General features: G+C 37.7%; 1 protein-coding gene across 13 annotated transcripts in view; it reads right to left on the bottom strand.

Moving 5' to 3' along the window:
• Positions 1-20,013, bottom strand: part of NCOR1 (nuclear receptor corepressor 1) — a 148,847-nt gene that overhangs the window by 105,308 nt on the left and 23,526 nt on the right. For all 13 annotated transcript variants that reach the window (XM_038537000.1, XM_038537008.1, XM_038537003.1 and 10 more), the window contains exons 3-4: positions 14,170-14,303; positions 2,501-2,693 (exon numbers count right to left, since the gene is read on the bottom strand). In XM_038537000.1, the coding sequence (XP_038392928.1) occupies positions 2,501-2,693; positions 14,170-14,303 (327 nt within the window). The remainder of the gene's footprint in view (positions 1-2,500; positions 2,694-14,169; positions 14,304-20,013) is intronic.

Genomic DNA, 20,013 nt, shown 5'->3' with positions numbered 1-20,013 from the left:
TTATCCTTTATCCTTCACTGGTTAACATTTTGCTATTTTTGCATTCTCTCTATATGCACACACCTACTTTTTTTTTTTTTAAATAAACTGCAGACGTATTCACTATCTTTTACTTTTTTAAGTAGGCTCCTTGTCCAACATGAAGCTTTAACTACCAAACCTGAGATCAAGACCTGAACTAAGGTCAAGAGTCCAACACTTAACCAACTGAGCAACCCAAGCACCCCTATATTCACTCTATTTTATTTATTTATTGGGCGGGGTAGAAGGGTAGAGGGAAGGGAGAGAATCTTTTTTTTTTTTTAATTTTTTAAATTTATTTATGATAGTCACAGAGAGAGAGAGAGAGAGAGAGAGAGAGGCAGAGACATAGGCAGAGGGAGAAGCAGGCTCCATGCACCAGGAGCCCGATGTGGGATTCGATCCCGGGTCTCCAGGATCGCTCCCTGAGCCAGAGGCAGGCGCCAAACCGCTGCGCCACCCAGGAATCCCCGAAGGGAGAGAATCTTAAGCAGGCTCCACACTCAGTGTAGAGCCCGACTCAGGGCTTGATCTCATGACCCTGAGATCATGACATGAGCCAAAATCAGGAGTTGAATGCTCAACTGACTGAGCCCTCAGGTGCCCCTATATTCACTATTTTTTTTTAAGACTTTATTTATTTATTCACAAGAGACACAGAGAGAAGGCAGAGACATAGGCAGAGGTAGAAGCAGGCTCCTTGCAGGGAGCCTGATGAGGAACTCGATCCTGGGGCCCCCGGGATCCTGCCTTGAGCCTATCTTTTAAATCACTTTTCATTGCATAAAAACTCGAAGAAAACGTGTGAGTACTTACTTATCTGATCTCATGCTGGAAAAGCCATCAGCCACAAAGGTAAATAAACATTATGGGAAAAAGATTTGCTATCGAAAAGGGGGGAAAGGCAAGGATAGTAAAAGTTTTAACCCTGTACTGTTAAAAGAGTATCAAGGAAATACTTTATTATTTCTAAAACAAGTATTTATTCAGTACCTACTAAGTGCCAGGTACTTCCTAATCTGCATATTTAATGATAAGCAAAATACACAGTTTAAAAAAAAAGATAAACTAAGCAACTATAAAATAAAGGCATAATCCACAAACATGCATTTCACAAAAGTCAAGTAACAATAAACACAAGAAGAGGTATGATCTTAATAGAACCTTCTCATAAATTCACCATACACATTGTTTAAAATGTCACAAAAAATAGTTACATATAAAGTAGTTCTTTCCAACATAATAGAGCTACAGGTCAAACTCTGGAGAGAAACCAAATGTCCATTCAATTGATGAATGGAAAAAGATATGGCATGGAATGCCTGGGTAGCTCAGTAGGGTTAAGTGTCTGCCTTGGGCTCAGGTCATGATCCTGGGGTCCTGGGATCAAGCCCCGTATCAGGCTCCTTACTCAGCGGGAAGTCTGCTCCTCCCTCTCCCTCTGACCTTTCCCCCTGCTCTACTCTGGCTGGCACTCTCTTTCTCTCTCTCTCAAATGAGTACGTTAGAAAATCCTTAAAAAAAAAAAAAAAAAAGAAGAAGAAGATGCGGCATGTATATATAATGGAATATTACTCAGCCATCAAAAAATGAAATCTTGCCATTTGCTTTGGTGTGGATAGAGCTAGAACTTATTACGCTAAGTGAAATAAGTCAGTCAGAGAAAGACAAATACCACAGGTCTGTCCTCATATGTGGAATTTAGGAAAGAAAACAGATGAAAGTATGGGAAGGGGAAAAAGAAAAAAGCAGAGCAGGAAACAAGTCATAAGGGATAATTAAGGATAGAGAACAAACTGAGGGCTGATGGAGCAAGGTGGGTGGGGGATGGGTAGATGGGTAATGGGGATTAAGAAGGGTACTTGTGATGAGCACCTGTTGTTGTATATAAGTAACAAATCAGGGAATTCTATTCCAGAAACCAATACTGTACTACATGTTAACTAAAATGTAAATTTAAAAAAAAAAAAACTTCAGGCAATGTTTTTCCTCTGCATTTTCAAGTTTTCCAAAGAAACAATTTTTAAAATTTTTAAATTCGAAAAACATTTAAGTATTTTTTATTTTTAAAATTTTCTCTATAAAAATTACAAGCACAATAATTGCAACTAAATTTAAAGGGATTGTTTTAAATTTAATTTAAATTTAACAAAACTGTAGTTGTCTTGAAAACCACTGACCACATTTTTACAGCCCAGCGAGCCAGTACAAAATGCTTGAGAGTTATTCAATAGCAATTTTTCTTTATAGCAGGCCTCAGATTGTTTTCATTTACCAAAAAGTCAAAAGTACTGACTTTAAAAGTCTGGAGCACTAAGTTTGTGGTTTTCAGTTTTGTTTAACAAAATTTTTACTTTCCCATAGCACTAGCTTTTAGAGCCTGGCATAATCAGACTTTCTATTAGGTGCTGTGCCTGAATATGGCTGAATAAACATTACAGACCGACAACTCCACAGGGGTAAGAGATCAAATATTTACCTTCTTAGCATCTGCAGAAGACCTCAACCCTTCTGGCAGCGTGTGTACTACAGGTAAGACTGCAGCACTAACACGCTGGAAATGGGGATCAGAAACCTGCTCCAGACGTGGTCGCTTGGATTCCAGGGAATCATGATCCACGGGGGAAGGCCCTGGGTGAAACTGTTCATATCCAGTTCTCCTTTCTTGAGGCCTAACACATAAAAAGAAAAGAAACACTTGAAAATTGCAAGATGATGTACAACTTCCTGCTAACATGCCTGGTTGGACTTCGAAATAAATGAGAAAAATCATGCTTATTTTTAAAGTGAATCCCTGCCTCGCTTCCCTACCCTGGAAGAAAAATATATACAAAGTGCTATTAAACGTCTAATTCTAACAGAAAGAAGTTTCTTCAGGGGAGATGGGAGCGGTGGTAGTAAAGGTAATTGCAATTCAAAAGATTTCAATTTGCAGAAAATTTAAAGTTGCTGAGAAATATCCCTAAAATATTATTTCTAAATCTGTGCCATTATAATTGAATTTTGTATGATCTAAACCAGAAAAGTCATCATTTTGTACCAATAATAAAAACAAGCAGGAAAAATAAATCTCCAGCAACTGTAAATGGAAACATAAATGACTTGAATTGTGAGGTATTAAGACTTAAAGACGAGTCTCGAGTGGAAATGTAACACTGCTTTGAAATTCTGACCCCTAAAATACGTATTCTGTCTGGTTTCTGCAAGTATGTAAGTGTCTTGAAAGTCAGGAATCTATCTTTGATTCCTTCACATGATGTACTGGACAGAGTACTGCATGTGGGTGTTCATTAATTTCACTTTCCCTTTCCTACCAAAGTATTTACAGAAGCAACATTTTACTTTGTGGCCAGACTTTAAACAAACGTTTCACAAAACATTTCTCAATGAAAAGGATAACCACTGGGTTTTTAAAATTTTTTTTTAAGTTTTGTTTTTTGAGAGAGAGGCGGGAGGAGGAGGGTAGGGGAGGGTGTGTAGAGAGAGAGGGAGAGACAGAATCCCAAGCAGGTTCCACATCCAGCATGAAACCTGAGGTAGGACTCAATCCCACAACCCCAAGACCATGACCAAAGCCAGAATCAAGAGTCGGCTGCCCAACTGACTGAGCTACCCAGGGTCTCCTTTTTAAAAGAAATGATGAAATAAACCCTCAGGCTTATAAAATTATTATATTTCATATATATTATATAATAGATATTTAATATGTAACATATATTATATATAATTATATTTTACATACATATTTATTATATATTATTATATTTCAAAAATCTGGAGTGCCTGGGTGGCTGAGTCAGTTAAGCATCTGTCTTCAAAGCTCAGATCATGATCCCAGGGTTCTAGTATCAAGCCCTGCATCAGGCTTCCTGCTCAGGGAGGAATCTGCTTTTCCTTCTCCCTCTGCCTCTCCTCACTGCTTGTACTCTCTCTTTCTCTCTCTCAAATAAATAAATAAAATCTAAAAAAAAAAAAAAATCTGAAATCTCATTCAAGACATAAATCCCATTATCTTACAAGTCACAATGATGTCACAAAAAATAGTAGAGTAGAAAACCTTAGGAAAAAGATAAGGATGGCTGCTTTTGCCACTTGCATTCAATATAGTATTCAGAGTTCTTGTCAGAACATTTGGCAAGAAAAAGAAATAAAAGGCCTTCAAATAAAAATCTGAAAGGAAGATATAAAGTATTTCTACTGAGATGACATGATCTCATATGTAGAAAAATCTAAAGGATCCACCAAAAAAATCTAGAGCCATAAATGAATAAAGCAAAACTGGAGGATACAAATTCAACGCACAAAAAAAAATCAGTTATCTATCTATATATCAGCAATGAACAATCTGAAAATGAAATAAACATTTTATTTATAACAGCATCCAAAAGAATAAAAATTAGGAATAAATTTGAAGAAGGAGGTCCAAAACTTACACACTAAAAACCACAAAACATTGCTGAAGAGATTAAGGAAAACTTAAATAAATACTAAGATATCTCATGCTTATGTACTAAAAGCCTCAGTACCATTAAGATGACAACAGTACTCAAGCTATCTACAGATTCAATGTAATCTCTATCAAAATCCCAGTGGCATTTTTTTGAGAAATACAAAAACCCACTATAAAGTTCATATGGAAATTCAAAGGACCCCAAATAGCCAAAACAATCTGGGAAGAGAAATACAAAGTTAGAAGAACTCATACTTCCCCATTTCAAAACTTACTACAAAGCTACAGTAACCAAGAGTGTAGTACTGACATATGGATAGACATACAGACCAAAGGAATAGAACTGAAAGCCCAGAAATATACCCTCACATCTATCATTAGTTGACTTTTAACAAGTGTGCCAGGACTATTCAATGGGAGGAAAGAACCATCTCTTCAACATATGGTGCTGGGGAAACTAGATATACTCATGGAAAATAAAGAGGCTGGACCACCTGTAAAAATTAACTCAAAATAGATTTTAGATTTCAAAGGTTAAGACCCAAAACTAAAAAATCCTCAAAAAAAACTTAGGGAGAAATCTTCCTGACCTTGGATCTCACAACGAATTCTTGTATATCATACCAAAAGCCCAGGCAGCAACACCACCACCACCACCAAAATAAAACAGATAAATTGGACTTCATCAACATTTCAAACTTTTTTTTTAACATTTCAAACTTTTATACACAGAGAGTGACAAGAGTGACAAGAAAATCTACAAGAAATGGGAGAAGCTATTTGCAAATCATGAATTTGATAAGATTTTTTTTTTAAGATTTTATTTATTTGAGAGAGAGAGAGCGCACATGAATGGGGCGAGGAGCAGAGGGAGAGGGCAAGGCAGACCCCCTGTGAGAGAGGAGTCCAATGTGGGGCTCAATCCCAGGGACCCTGGGATTATGACCTGAGCTGATGCAAGATGCTTAACCGACTGAGCCATCCAGGCCCTGCTCATAAGCTTTTAATATCCAGAATACACGGAATTCCTTCCCACGATGAACAATAAAAAGATAACCCCCTCAAAAAAAAAAAAAAAAAAGAAAGAAAGAAAAATGGACAAAGGATTTAATAGACGTTTACCCAAAGATATACAAATGGCCAACAAACATATGAAAAAATGTTCAACATCATTCATCATTATGGGAACACAAATCAAAACCACAATGAGGTACCATTTAATACCCAATAGAGTGGCCTAAATTGTTTAAAAAGGCAGGGTATGGGGGGGGGGCATGAAGAATAACAATTGTTTACAAAGATATGGAAAAATTGGAACCCATGTGCTACCACTAGGAATGTAAAGCTATACAGCCACTCTGGAAAAATTTTGCAGTTCTTCAAAAAGCTAAACATAGAATTACCATATGACACAGCAATTCCACCTGGATATATAAGGCATATGTCCTAAAGTACTGAAAACAGGAACTCTGATACAAAGGTATTAAAAATGGACTCAAACAGACACTTGTACACCAAAGTTCAAAGCAACATTATTCACAACAGCCAAAATGAAACAACTCTTGTCAACCAGATAAACAAAATGTGGTATATACATCCAGTGGACAATTATTTTGCCACAAAAAGGAGTAAAGTTCTGACACATGCTACAATATGGATATACCTTAAAAACATTATGCTAAGGGCAGCCCGGGTGGCTCAGCGGTTTAGCACCGCCTTCGGCCCAGAGTGTAATCCTGGAGACCCGGGATCAAGTCCCACGTGGGGTTCCCTGCATGGAGCCTGCTTCTCCCTCTGCCTGTGTCTCTGCCTCTCTCTGTGTGTTTCTCTCATAAATAAAATCTTTAAAAAAAAAATTTATGCTAAGTGAAATAAGCCAGACACAAAAGGACAATTACTGTAAGACTCCATTTATAGGAAATAATTAGAATAGGCAAATTCATTGAAAATGAAAGTGGATTAGAGGTTACCAGGGACTGGGAGAAGTGGGGGAGGGAAAATTATTGCCTAACGGGAACAGAGTTTTCTCTGGGGTAATGAAAAGTCACGGAAATAGTGGCTTGGTTGCACAACATAAATGCATTTAATGCCACTAAACTGGCGCATTCAAAAATGGTTAAAATGGTAACTTTATGTTACATGTATTTTAACACAATAAAAAAATAACACCACAAATTAATTCTTAGAAACATTATTAATAAAGATTAGCCTAGAAAATAAAGAGATCTGAAATGCTAATACCAAATTTTATATCCGAAGGTTACTACTACTTGAAAGGATGATTTATACTTTTTCACCAGTTAGTCTTTTCCATTCACTCAACTCACTGGACTCTGACTTAATCCCCCATCGTTTCATCGTATTACAAGAGGTCACTCACCAAAGTCAGCAATGACCTCCTAATACTGAAAGCAAAGGAATATTTTTAGACATATCCTGACCTGTCTGCTACTTTTTATCCTTTACTTACTCCTTCCTTCCTGAAACTCTTCCACCTCTTGGTTTCCAGGACACTGTCTTCCCTGCTTGTCATAGTCTAAAGTCTGCTGGGGCATATACAATGGTTCTCCTCAGAGGATCCGAGCACAGATCATTTTAAAGATTATCAGTTTCCAGAGATCCTGAGATTCCTTACATTGTCTTTACTTACACAGACCTACTAGGTAACGAACCTGCACCTCTCCCCCTCTGCTTCTTCCACAGCCGGCCTTCTCTCATTGTGCACACACAAAAAGCTTACAGCTCACCCTCCTTGGACCTTACACTGGACACTGTCCCTCAAGTGTCAATCCCTCCAGGGCTGCAAAGAAACAAACCCTTTTGCAAGCTAACAGTTCCCAAATGTTTGCCTTCAATAAAACTGAAGAACTTAAGTTGCTAAATAACATCTTCATCTTAGAGAAATAAGTGATTTAGGATATATGCCTCATAAGAAATTATTTTTGTGAATAAGATTTCTTGGTACCTTCAACAGGCTAACAAATAAGAATAGAGTACATGCCGCTTTCATTCTGTCAATAAGTAATAATTTGAAAACAGCCCTGTCTATCTCATTAAAGCATGGATGCGTTTCCATGAAATTTTACTTGTATTTGATAAATGTTTCTCATTTTCTTAAATGATTGCTTTTTTGATCAATCTTGTAATGACAACCATATTTCAATAAAGAAGTTTTTTAAACAGATCATCTTTTAGAAACAGATACTTTTACATATTTTTGTGGTTAAATAGAAGACCAATAAATAAATAATCAAACAAATCACATTACGATAAATTTTGTGGAAAAAGAATGAACATATGAATTCCAAGGAAAAAAGGAATAAAAAAAAGAAGTTCTGTTAAAGTCAAGTTTGTTCATGCATAGTATCATTTTAAGTGGATGACGGTACCAAACCACTATGGTATTTCAATTCCATCAGGTAATTTTTTAAATGTATTGCTGCAGTTTTGCTTTCAGATGTCAATACTTTCAATATGACAAATTATATTCATCTTTTACGACATATGAAAAATTTTAGTTGTCAACTTAAAAATGTACAATACAGCTTTTCAAAATTCTTTTGAGAAATATCCAAGTAACAAGTTTGAAGACCACTATTTCAAAATCATTTTCCTTTCTCTCTCTCCTTCAGAGACTTCCACCTCATGGTACTTTTAGATGTCAGGGACCCTCTGGGCTCATCTTAAACTTTGGCCCTTCTCATTTTCCACCCTCTCTGGATCACATGTACCCACCTGGATCCTCCCCTGAGGAATGTTAGATACACCTCCACCTGGATGTTTCACAGGTACCTCAAACTTAACTCATAAGAAACTCAAGTTGTCTTAACCTTATTGCTCTTCCCTTGATCTTTATCCCAGTGTCATGGCAATGGAACCAAGCTAGAAACCTAAGAATTATCCAGGTCTCCTCTCTCGCCTTTGCCAACTGCTAGGACTTGGTGGCCTCATCTAACAGACTCCAGCCTGTTTCATCTCAAACCTCTTTTCACCGCCCTACCTTATGCCCACATGCTCTCTCTTTCAGGTCTCTCACATGTTCCCTCTGCTTCTAGTCTAACCACCTCAAATTCATCCCCCACAAAACAGCCAGAGCTCATCTATCAGAAACAAGCATCCAGCATGAGGCTAAAGGCCCAGAACCTCAATACAGCACTGATAATCAGGACCACGGCTGGCCTGCAAGAAAACCGTGTGTGCAACTACTCTGGTACACAGGGCTGGACAAATTGCCCAAGCTGGATTTCAGTACTCAGTTGTCCCCTCAACCTACAAAACTTAACTTCAAGTATTACATTGTACCTCTAGTGACTCTGCCTACAAGATTTACCAAAGCCAGAAAGAAGAGCACACCCAGTGCCAAAGGAGAACATAAGGTGGCCAGGATACAGGACAATTAGACAAACACTGAGTACAGAAAGCTCTCTTTCCATCAAGAAATCAGGCTAGGGCACCCGGGTGGTTCTGTCAGTTAAGTGTCTGCCTTCAGCTCAGGTCATGGTCTCAGGGTCCTAGGATCAAGCCCTCTGTGGGGCTCCCAGCTCAGGGGGGAATCTGTTTCTCCCTCTCCCTCTGTACACCCCTACTTGTGCTTTCTAATAAAGAAATAAAATCTAAAAAAAAAAAAAAAGAAGAAAGAAGAAAAGAAAGAAAAGAAAAGAAAAGAAAAGAAAAGAAAAGAAAAGAAAAGAAAAGAAAAGAAAAGAAATGAAATCAAGCTATTTCCCATTTCAGCTTGCCCATCCTTTTTAGAAGAACACAACTACTCATGGATAAAGAAGTAAGTATATAATTGAACATTTAAAATTTCAAAAACAAATGCAATTTTATATTGGAGTCCTGGAGGAGTTAAGCATGAAATCTTCATTTTAAATGAACACTTCTGCCTTTTAAAAACTAACACCAGTGGAAGGGTACAGCCACTTTGGAAACAGTGTAGTCATTTCTCAAATGGCAAACAAACAGAGAACCATCATATGATAAAGCAATTCTACTCCTAGGCATATTCCCAAGAGAAAGGAAAATCCACAGTCACATAAAAATGAGTGCGTGAATGTTCCTAGCAGCATTATTCATAACAGTCAAAAAGTGAAAACTCAAATATCAACTGATGAATCGATAAATGAGGTATAAAAAAATAAACATCAGATTTTCATACTAAAAAAAAAAATCTCTGTAGACTTTTAAACTTAAAAGTTCTTATATTTTACTGATTTCTATGACCTCCTAATATTATCTTTAAATATCTTTAAATGAATTAAAGTTATTAAATGGGTTTTTTACTGTAATATACCTATACCATATTATTTTAATTTTGAAGAAAAGAAAACCCTCATGTAGGGAGAATATGTCATAACGTTCATAGCTATTCAAAAACAGTGGTCCACAAAAATCATTAGGAATTACATCAACTGATTTTATTTATGCCTAGCTATGGAAGGCTATTCTTTGAAACAAAATTTATTTCACCTAAATTTTCAAACATACAAGCACGATTCGGCTTCTTTTGTTGCTCAAGGGAAAAACCAATTATCTGAAGTACAGTGAATCTTTTATAATATATGAAATTACCTCAACTATTCTGCATCTTTTAATCTAAATATCCAAATATTCTACTTATGTGGACTAATTTTTCCAATGAAATCTAGAAAACATGATTGATGATACTGACCCAGAAATGACTCTTATATTTTAAAAGTACTGTTTATAAAAGGATATAGATTTGCTTAACCAAAAAATTCCAGGAATACAGAAGTAGCAAATTGCCCCAAATCCCACCACACCGAAACAATGCCAAAATTAGTTGAATTCCATTCCCAGTCATCACTTTATTTTTATATACAGATGGGTGGATATACAGGCAAAAATAAAGTAACAAAAAGAATCACATACAATATTTTTTAAAGATTATTTTTTTTAAAAGATTTATTTATTTATTTATGATAGGCATAGAGAGAAAGAGAGGCAGAGATTCAGGAGGAGGGAGAAGCAGGCTCCATGCCGGGAGCCTGACGCAGAACTCGATCCCGGGACTCCAGGATCGCGCCCTGGGCCAAAGGCAGGCGCCAAACCGCTGAGCCACCCAGGGATCCCCTGGTTTGTTTTTATACAGGTATTAAGGGAAAAAAATAAAATGAAATAAAGCTTAAAATGGAAGAACTGCTGGACTCCAGGTAAATTCTCCTTCACCATAAGAAATTAGTTCCTAAAATTAGTTCCCCCCCTTAAGGGTAAGAGGAAAACTATGAAAGGCATTAAGATGGGAATTTTTTTTATTAACTTAAAAGAATTCCATGTCAAAAAAAAAAAGAATTCCATGTCAGAAGTACCAAATCACTCCAGGCATACTCTTCAAGTGCATATCTTTAAACATTCTCCCAATACCTTCTATACCTCTAGATTCCATAGTTATATCATTTTTACTTTGTCAAGATTTGCTATTGACATTCAGTTGTAACTCATCTAGGTATCTCAGATGGCCTTTTTACTTAAAGGAATTTGTGGCTTACTACAGTCCTTTTACCATGGCTTCCATTCTTCAGGTGGATTCCAGCACCTAGAAATTCTTCAAGAAGTTTTAGATGATCAGTGCTTTCATGTCTAAGACTGTTTGATTCTTGCTTTTCTCCTTGGACTTAAGTGGCATATAACATTCATAGACCTCAACGTCTTTTTCTCAGAACTTCGTAGATACTGCTCTGCTATCCTCTATCCTTGTAGTCGTTTGAAGCCACTTTTTCCTCCCTATCTAGGATTTCCTTTGCTTCCTGAATTCCTGATTCTTTTACTTACCTTTGAACTTTAATAACTGAACCAGGAAAAAAATAATAATAATAACTGAACCAGGATCTGTCTTGATGTTGATCATTCTGTGCAAGTTTTCCTAGAGCAAGGTATGTCCTATCAAGGTAGAGAGTTCTTCTTTCACTTTACCAAGAAAAAAGTGTTCTTTTAAAATTACATTATTTCCTTTCCTTTACAGGTTCTCTACCTCAGAAACACATGTTCTTATGATTGTTGGATGATTTTAATTTATCCTCCATATTTACCAACTTCTTCCTTAAGATTTTATTTATTTGAGAGAGAAAGCAAGAGACAGCATGAATGGAAAGAGAGAGACAGAGGGAGAAGCGATTTCCTGTGGAACAAGGAGCCTGATGTGGGGCTTGATCCTAGGACCCTAACATCATGACCTGAGCCGAAGGCAGATGCCTAATCAACTGAGCCGCCCAGGTGCCCTAACAACTTCTTGCTAATTGCTTTAATGTCTATCCTTAAAAAAAAAAAAAAAAAAAGTCTATCCTTTTCTTCCACATCTACTCGATTATCTCTGGACTTTCTCGCAGGACAAGGATCTCATGCTTAGACACACCTGTTTCATTCCTTGTTACTTATTCTGTGTACTGAATTTATAATGGTGAGCTTGGTAACACTGGAATGTCCAATCTTTCATTTTATCTAATTGGGTTGCCTTCTACTATTTTTAAAGACCTTATTATTAATTTTAAGTTCTCCTGTAGCACATAACACTTAGAGGACACATTCTTCATTTTTCATATTCTTACACATAGGGGATTTTGTTTTTGACACTCTATATTGCTTTCTTTAATTTTCTTTTCCAGGAATATATTTGCCCTGTTCACAGCATTGTTACTCTACTGCTCAAGTACCCCCATGTGCAGCCCTACCCATAATTTCTCTTTGGTGTAGAATGGTGTGTGTGGGTTTTCCTTTTGTTGGGCATTTGTCTACAGATAGAGGACTGGGTTTGGCTTTCTATATTTTTCTACAGCCTGAGGGAACAGGGGAATGGAGCAGAGAGGAAAACTTGGCTGGGGCTATGATAGGCTTTGTTGAGGATCCTGGCCCACTCTACAAGCCAGACATGTAATCAGTCCTAAGGGCCTTGGCTCATCACTTTGGAAAAAAGCTCACCATGCCTGCCCTTCCTGCAAGACAGCACAATAGAGATTGCCAAGCAAACAATTCACCACCACCACACCCTCATCATGTATATTTTTCTCAAATTAGGGAGTATTTATAAGAAATCTTGGGACTTTGGGGATCCCTGGGTGGCTTAGCGGTTTAGAGCCTGCCTTCAGCTCAGGACGTGATCCTGGAGTCCTGGGATTGAGTCCCACATCAGGCTCCCTGCACAGAGCCTGCTTCTCCCTCTGCCTGCCTGTGTCTCTGCCTCTCTCTCTGTCTCTCATGAATAAATAAATAAAATCTTAAAAAAAAAAAAAGAAATCTTAGCATTTTACTGACCCTTTTTCTTTAACACTGCTTCTTTGAGACTAGAAGTAGGAACCAGGAGGCCAAGTCATGCAAGATTCTTCTAAGTCCTATCTTGAAGGCCACTTTTCCAAGTTTATGGCAGTGGCTATAAGCCTTTCCTTCTTTAAATGGCGTAATTTTTAGCTCTTTTTCAAAGAGCTATTTTTGTATATTTGCAAGATATTATGGAGGAGAGTGATCTGAATTCTCTCCACAACCTTGACCAAGAAATTATTGTTTATAATAATTTTAAACACAGCCAATTTCAATCTTTTTATCTTTTTCAAACCTAAACAGTAAACATATTTTTAAAATAGAAAATCAGGTTCTTTATAAAATTGCTAAAACAAGAAAGCCGAAAAGGAGATTTAATAAAAGTAGTTATTATAATTCAAAATGCTTCAGATTAAGAGAATGGGATAAGAGAGAGCAGAGATAGTAAAGACACTGGGAAAAATGAATGCCTACCACGAACAGGGCCAATGTTACCTGATCTAATACTATCCTTTGAGGATATTGCCGTTACTATTCTCATTATCACAAGTGAGAAAACTAAGGTTTAAGGAGTCTGAATCAGTAATTTGCAACTCTAACTGTAAATGAGAATGACTAGGAAACTCTAGACATACACGAATGCCTGGGCCAATCCCAGGAACTGATTTAATTCATCTGAGATGGGGCTGAGGCACAAGTTTAAAAACCTAGGTGGTTCGGGATGCCTGGGTGGCTCAGTGGTTGAGCATTTGCCTTCAGCTTGGGGCGTGATCCGAGGTCCTGGGATCAGGTCCCCTATCGGGCTCCCCACACGGAGCCTGCTTCTGTCTCTGCCCCCCCCCCCATTCATGAATGCCCAATAAATAAAATCTTAAAAAAAAAAAAAAAAAGAACCAAGGTGGTTCTAACATGCAGCCTAAATTAAGAACACCAGTTTATACACGTGACTAAGGCTACAAGCTGATCAGGATTGGACCTATGTCTACCTGACTTCCTACTACACAGCAGAACTGTGAACTCGGGAAACAAGTTCTAAGAGTTTTTAACTGTTATGATAAGTACTCCAAAAGATCAACCAACATAGGGCAGCCCTGGTGGCGCAGCGGTTTAGTGCCTCCTGAAGCCCGGGGTGTGATCCTGGGGACCCCGGATCGAGTCCCACGTCAGGCTCCCTGCATGGAGCCTGCTTCTCCCTCTGCCTGTGTCTCTGCCTCTCTCTCTCAATCTGTGTGTCTCTCATGAATAAATAAATAAAATCTTAAAAAAAAAAAAGATCAACGAACATAAAAGACTTAAATTATTAACGATAAATGACCCATCATGGCTTGGTTATAAAACTATAAAATTAAATTCAATGGCATACTTGTGAAGTACACACACACTTGAGAAGTTCCATCCTAGATGGAAACACAAAAGAACCCCATTACCTGTCAGAACCCGGATGAAATTCTGAAAGCAGGGAAGGCCGTCTGCGAAGCTGCTGTTGCTGCTGCTGTTGCAGGAGCTGTGATGCCTGGCTGACTTCAAGATGAGAAGAACGATAATCAGGGACTGCAAATTCCTAGTATTAAAAGAATCACAGATTACTTATTAACCAAAAAGTCAAAAACATCATGAAATTAAACCACGTATAAACGCACAGAGGCAGTTATGGGCCACTAAGCAAGGAAATAAACAGCAATGATGATTTCTATCCTTCACTGATCTAATTCTTCCCCATCAACCTAAAACAATCAACATTTTAACTGTGTATCATTCAAAAGAACTCGACTATATTTGACTCATTCTCCTAATAACATGCATTACAGTAACTCCCCATCTATATTATTCAAGCAGTAAGATCTCAAACTCAAGTGTTCAACATGAAATCCTAAAAAACAAACAAACAAAAAAGAAATCCTAAAAAACCAGTCCAACCTTAAATTCAAAATGGGTGAGCTGGAAGGCCAAAGAAGCCATTTAGTTAAATACATGTATATTTACAAATGAAGAGACAGAAGTCCAGAGACTCAACCTGCTAGTTAAGAGTAATGCGAGTAATGCTACTTTTAACTTTTCATTGAAAAGAGAAAAAGCTCCTTTTCAAAAGAGATTAATGCTAACAATCATGGTTATACCTAGAACTGTCAAATAACCCAGGAATTCCACTCCTACCTATATACACAAGGTAATTTAAAGCATATGTCCACACACAAAACTTACTACACAAATTTTCAAAGCAGTGTTATTCGCAATAGCCAAAATGTAGAAAGAATCCAAATGCCCAGTGACTCAAGAATAGATAAACAAAACGAGCTGTATCTATACAGTGGAATGCTATTCAATCATAACGAGGAATGAAGTACTGATACATAGTACAACCTAGACGAACCTGGAAAACATAATGTTAAGCTAACTAAAAACAGACATAAGGGCCACATGTTTTATGATTCCAGTTATATAAATGTCTATAAGAAACAAATCAACAGAGACAGAAAGCAGATTAGTGGTTGCCAGGGAACTGATAGGAAAGGGGAATTGGGATGAACTAGTATAAGGTATGGGTTTCATTCTGGGTGGCAGAAAAGTTCTGGAATTAGATGGTAATGGATGCCCAACTCTGAATATACTAAAACTATTATATTATACACTTCAAGATGGTGAGTCTTATGTTATATGAATTGTATGTCAACAAAAAGCATTTTAAATCATGAATAGATCAAATGGAGCAATCCAGACTGAAACATGGAATAGATAAGAAGTCCAGAGCTCTTCATGGTAAGCAGATAAAACACAATTCTTACGTAGTCTAAGAAAAAATATCAAATAGAAAGTTGAAAATATAATCAAGAAACACTAAAGTCAGAGCCACTTTAAAAAAGGCACAACTCACTCAAAAATAATTTACATCCAAAGAAACAGATAAAAGACTAAAAGTAAAAAAGACACAAAAGTATAAACGATATCCTCAAAAAAGGGACCAAACAGCAGTCAAAGAAATTAAAAAACTAATCAGTGAGATTAGACAATAGAACAGAACAGGTGAAGAGCAAACGAAAGCAAAGACAGAACAGAGAGGCATTCTCTTGAAACACAGCAAGGCACAAAGCTAGGGAAGTTAGAGAAGGAAAATTAAAACCTCCAAGGTTAAAAGTTCCAACCTCCAATACCTACAGGTGAGAAGCAATATTCTAAGAAATAACAGAACAGCATTTCTCAGAAGTTAAAAAAGACAAAGTCCTTGGATTTAAAAGGACCTAAAAGTTGGGCATAGTTTAAAAATTAATCCATCACACTGGATGGACATATCAAAAATTTCAGATAAGCAAAGATAAAGAGAAAACTTGGTATCATGAGAAACAGGAAATAGGTTTCCTACAAAGTAACAAAGATCATAATAAAAAGTCTCATTAGTGACACTGTATAGAAGTAAACATGAGCAGCCTGGGTAGTTCAGCGGTTTAGCGCCACCTTTATTTAGCCCAGGGCCTGATCCTGGAGACCTGGGATTGAGTCCCACTTCAGGCTCCCTGCATGGAGCCTGCTTCCCCCTCTGCCTGTGTGTCTCTGTCTCTGTGTGTGTGTGTGTCTCTCATGAATAAATAAAATCTTAAAAAAAAAAAAAAAAAAAAAGGAAACAGACAGGGATGCCTGGGTGGCTCAGCAGTTTGGCGCCTGCCTTCCGCCCAGGACTTGATCCTGCAGTCCTGGGATCAAGTCCTACATCGGGCTCCCTGCATGGAGCCTGCTTCTCCCTTGGCCTGTGTCTCTGCCTCTCTCTTTCTTTCTCTGTGCCTCTCATGAATAAATAAATAAAATCTTTTTAAAAAATACAAAAAAAAAAAAAAAAAAGAGAGACAAATAACAAATTCTAAGTTCAGAGAAAAAGAACTTTGAACCTACAAATCCAACAACCAAACCATCTCAAATTTTAGGAGTATGAACTTTTCAGAATTCAAGAACTCAGAAAATTTACCAACCACAGACTCTCTCTGAAAGGATTTCTAAAGGATATATCCAACAAGACAAATTAAGAGTAAGGAGTGAAATAAACAACAGTGCCCTTCAGGTTCCAGGTAGGAGTACGTAACTGTCCAAAATTACATGCTCACAGTAAACAGCCAAAAATTTGGGCAAAACATAGTAACTAAAAAAAAAAACAAAACATAGTAACTATCTTCAGGACTCCACAGGACTCGATCTCTGAGAAAAAAAAAATCACACAAATGGGGTAAATCCTACTGTACTCCAGGCTTTCTGCTTCGAGGCAATCTCCACATTGCATCCCTGGGAAGGGAACCCAAATGGTGCCCATAAACTTGTTCATTAAAGCAACCATACTCGTTTGATATAAAGCCATATGGACAGGATTTCTGGAGACTCTGAGTGGCGGGAATTACATAGAGAAAGATTTCCCAAAATGTGAATTTGGGTTCTCCTAAGTTATTGGCTAAACTCCAATCTGCAAATGTATAGGGGAGAGCACAGCCCAGTCTTAAACATCACTGGTTGTTCTTAGAAAGAACAATTTGGAGGAACTCTAAAATAAACAGTTCCCAGAGCTTACACAGCGCCAGAACTCAATCAAATTTCCTCCCGCCAGAGGGAAGAAACCTCAATGAATACATGAAATAATCACTAAATACCCCAGAAGAGACAAGTTCAGAAGTGGTGAACAAATAAGACTTAGAATAAAGAGTACTCTAGACTTGCCCTCAGACAGTTTAAAAATAAACCTCAAAAGTAATTTAACTGCCTACCAGAAGGAATCCAATTCTCTTTAAAGGAACACAACAAAAGGCAGTATCAAAAATGTGTAAAATTCACAATGTTCATATTCTACTGAAAAATGAAAACTCCGGGGATGCCTGGGTGGCTCAGTGGTTGAGCGTCTGCCTTTGGCTCCGGGTGCGATCCTGGAGTCTGGGGATGGAGTCCCACATTGGGCTTCCTGCAAGGAGCCTGCTTCTCCCTGTGCCTATGTCTCTGCCTCCCTCTCTGTGTCTCTCATTAATAAATAAAATTTTAAAAAAACAAAAATTAAAAAAAAAAAGAAAACTCCAATGTCTGTAATGAAAATTTCACTGGATAAAATTAACAATAGGTTGGAAACTGTAGAAGAAAAAAATAGAAAAAAATAAAACGAACAGAGGTCCAGTGACCTGTCAGATAATATAAAATAGGAGTAACTGGCATTTCAAAAACAAAAACAAAAACAAAAACTAGGGGGATAGTAGACAGAAAACCATATCTGAAGAAAGAATGGCTGAATTGCCCAAATTTATGAAAATTATAAATCTATTGAAGCATGAAGTTCAGTGAATGCCAAAGACAGTAACACGTGTATTTAAAAAGCCCAACAAAGGCACATCATAATTAGATTACTGAAAACCAGTAATAATGAGAAAAATCTTAAAAGTAACCAAAGAAGGGGAAAGATACTTATATATACATAAAAAGATAATAACCAAAAACAGATGCCTGGGTGGCTCAGTCAGTAAGGCATCTGCTTTTGGCTCAGGGCATGATCCTGGTCCTGGGATCAAGTCCCACATCAGGTTCCCTATGGGGAGCCTGCTTCTCCCTCTGCCTGTGTCTCTGCCTCTCAGAATACAACAAAGATACCATTTGTTGTATTCTGGCTTGTATGATTTCTGACCAGAAATCTTTGGTCATTCCTTTTTTTTTTTAGATTTTATTTATTTATTTATTTACTTAAAGATTTTATTTATTAATGAGAGACACACAGAGAGAGAGGAATAAAAAAATTAAAAAAAAAAAAAGAAATTAATAAAATAGAAAAAAATAGTGAAAATGGATGAAACCAAAGCCAGTTATTCTCAGAAAAGAATCAATTAAATCGATAAACCTCTAGGCTAGACTAATAAAATATGAGGAATGATATCACAACAGATCTCAAAGACATTGAGAAGATAAAAGGTACAACAACTTATTTTTTTTTAATTTTTTTTATTTATTTATGATAGTCACACAGAGAGAGAGAGAGAGGCAGAGAGACATAGGCAGAGGGAGAAGCAGGCTCCATGCACCGGGAGCCCGACGTGGGATTCGATCCCAGGTCTCCAGGATCGCGTCCTGGGCCGAAGGCAGGCGCTAAACCGCTGCGCCACCCAGGGTTCCCCAACTTATTAATTTAACATATTGAACAACAAAACTCACCCAGACTGACTCAAGAAAAAAAAAAAAAGAATCCAAATATAACTATTAAAAAACCCGAACTTGCAGCACCTGGGTGGCTCAGTGGTTGAGCATCTGCCTTTGGCAGAGGTTGTGATCCTGAGGTCCTGGGACTGAGTCCCCCATCAGCTCCCTGCAAGGAGCCTACTTCTCCCTTTGCCTGTGTCTCTGCCTCTCTCCGTGTGTCGCTCATGAATAAATAAATAAAAAGAACGAAGCAGGGATCCCTGGGTGGCGCAGTGGTTCTCCTGCTTTTGGTGTCTGTGGAGACACAGGATCGAATCCCACGTCGGGCTCCCGATGCATGGAGCCTGCTTCTCCCTCTGCCTGTGTCTCTGCCTCTCTCTCTCTCTCTCTGTGTGACTATCATAAATAAATAAAAATTAAAAAAAAAAGAACAAAGCAACTCACAATTTCAATTCTTTACACAAAAGAAATTCTAGACCCTCATGATTTCACTGAAAAATTCTATCAAACTTCTTAAGAAGAAAAAATACTAATCCTACACAAACTCTTTAAGAAAATCAGGAGATGGGAATACTTCCCAAGCTAACAAAATTCTTTTTTTTCATTGAAGCCTAATCAGCATACACTGTTAGATTAGTTTCAGGGGTACAACATATTGATTTGACAATTCTAGACATTACTCAATGCTTCCTATGATAAATGCAGTCACTAGCTGCTAACAACATTCCTAATAGTCAAAGACTAAATACCTTCCTCTTAAGATCAGAAACAAGTCAAGGGTGTCTACTCTTACCTCTTCAACACTTTTACAAGCAATTAAAGCCAGTACAATTAGGAAGAAAGAAAAAAAAGGCATCCAGTTTAGAAAGGTACAGGCCAAACTGTCTTTATTCTCAGATTACAGGTTCACCTACATAGAAAATCTTGCAGAGGGGCACCTGGGTGGCTTAGTTGGTTAAGCATAGGCCTTTGTCTCAGGTCATGATCCGGGGGTCCTGGGATAGAGCCCCATGTTAGGCTCCCTGCTCAGCGGGGAGTCTGTTTCTCTCTCTCCTGCGATTCGTGCTTTTTCTCTCTCTCGCTCTCTCATTTTTAGTATATGTGCCGCCAAAGCAAGCACTGTCTCT

This window comes from Canis lupus, chromosome 5 (genome assembly GCF_011100685.1).
Source record: "Canis lupus familiaris isolate Mischka breed German Shepherd chromosome 5, alternate assembly UU_Cfam_GSD_1.0, whole genome shotgun sequence".
NCBI lineage: Eukaryota > Metazoa > Chordata > Mammalia > Carnivora > Canidae > Canis > Canis lupus.
Note: the sequence above shows the minus strand (reverse complement) of the source record. Positions and strands in the feature narration are given on the sequence as shown.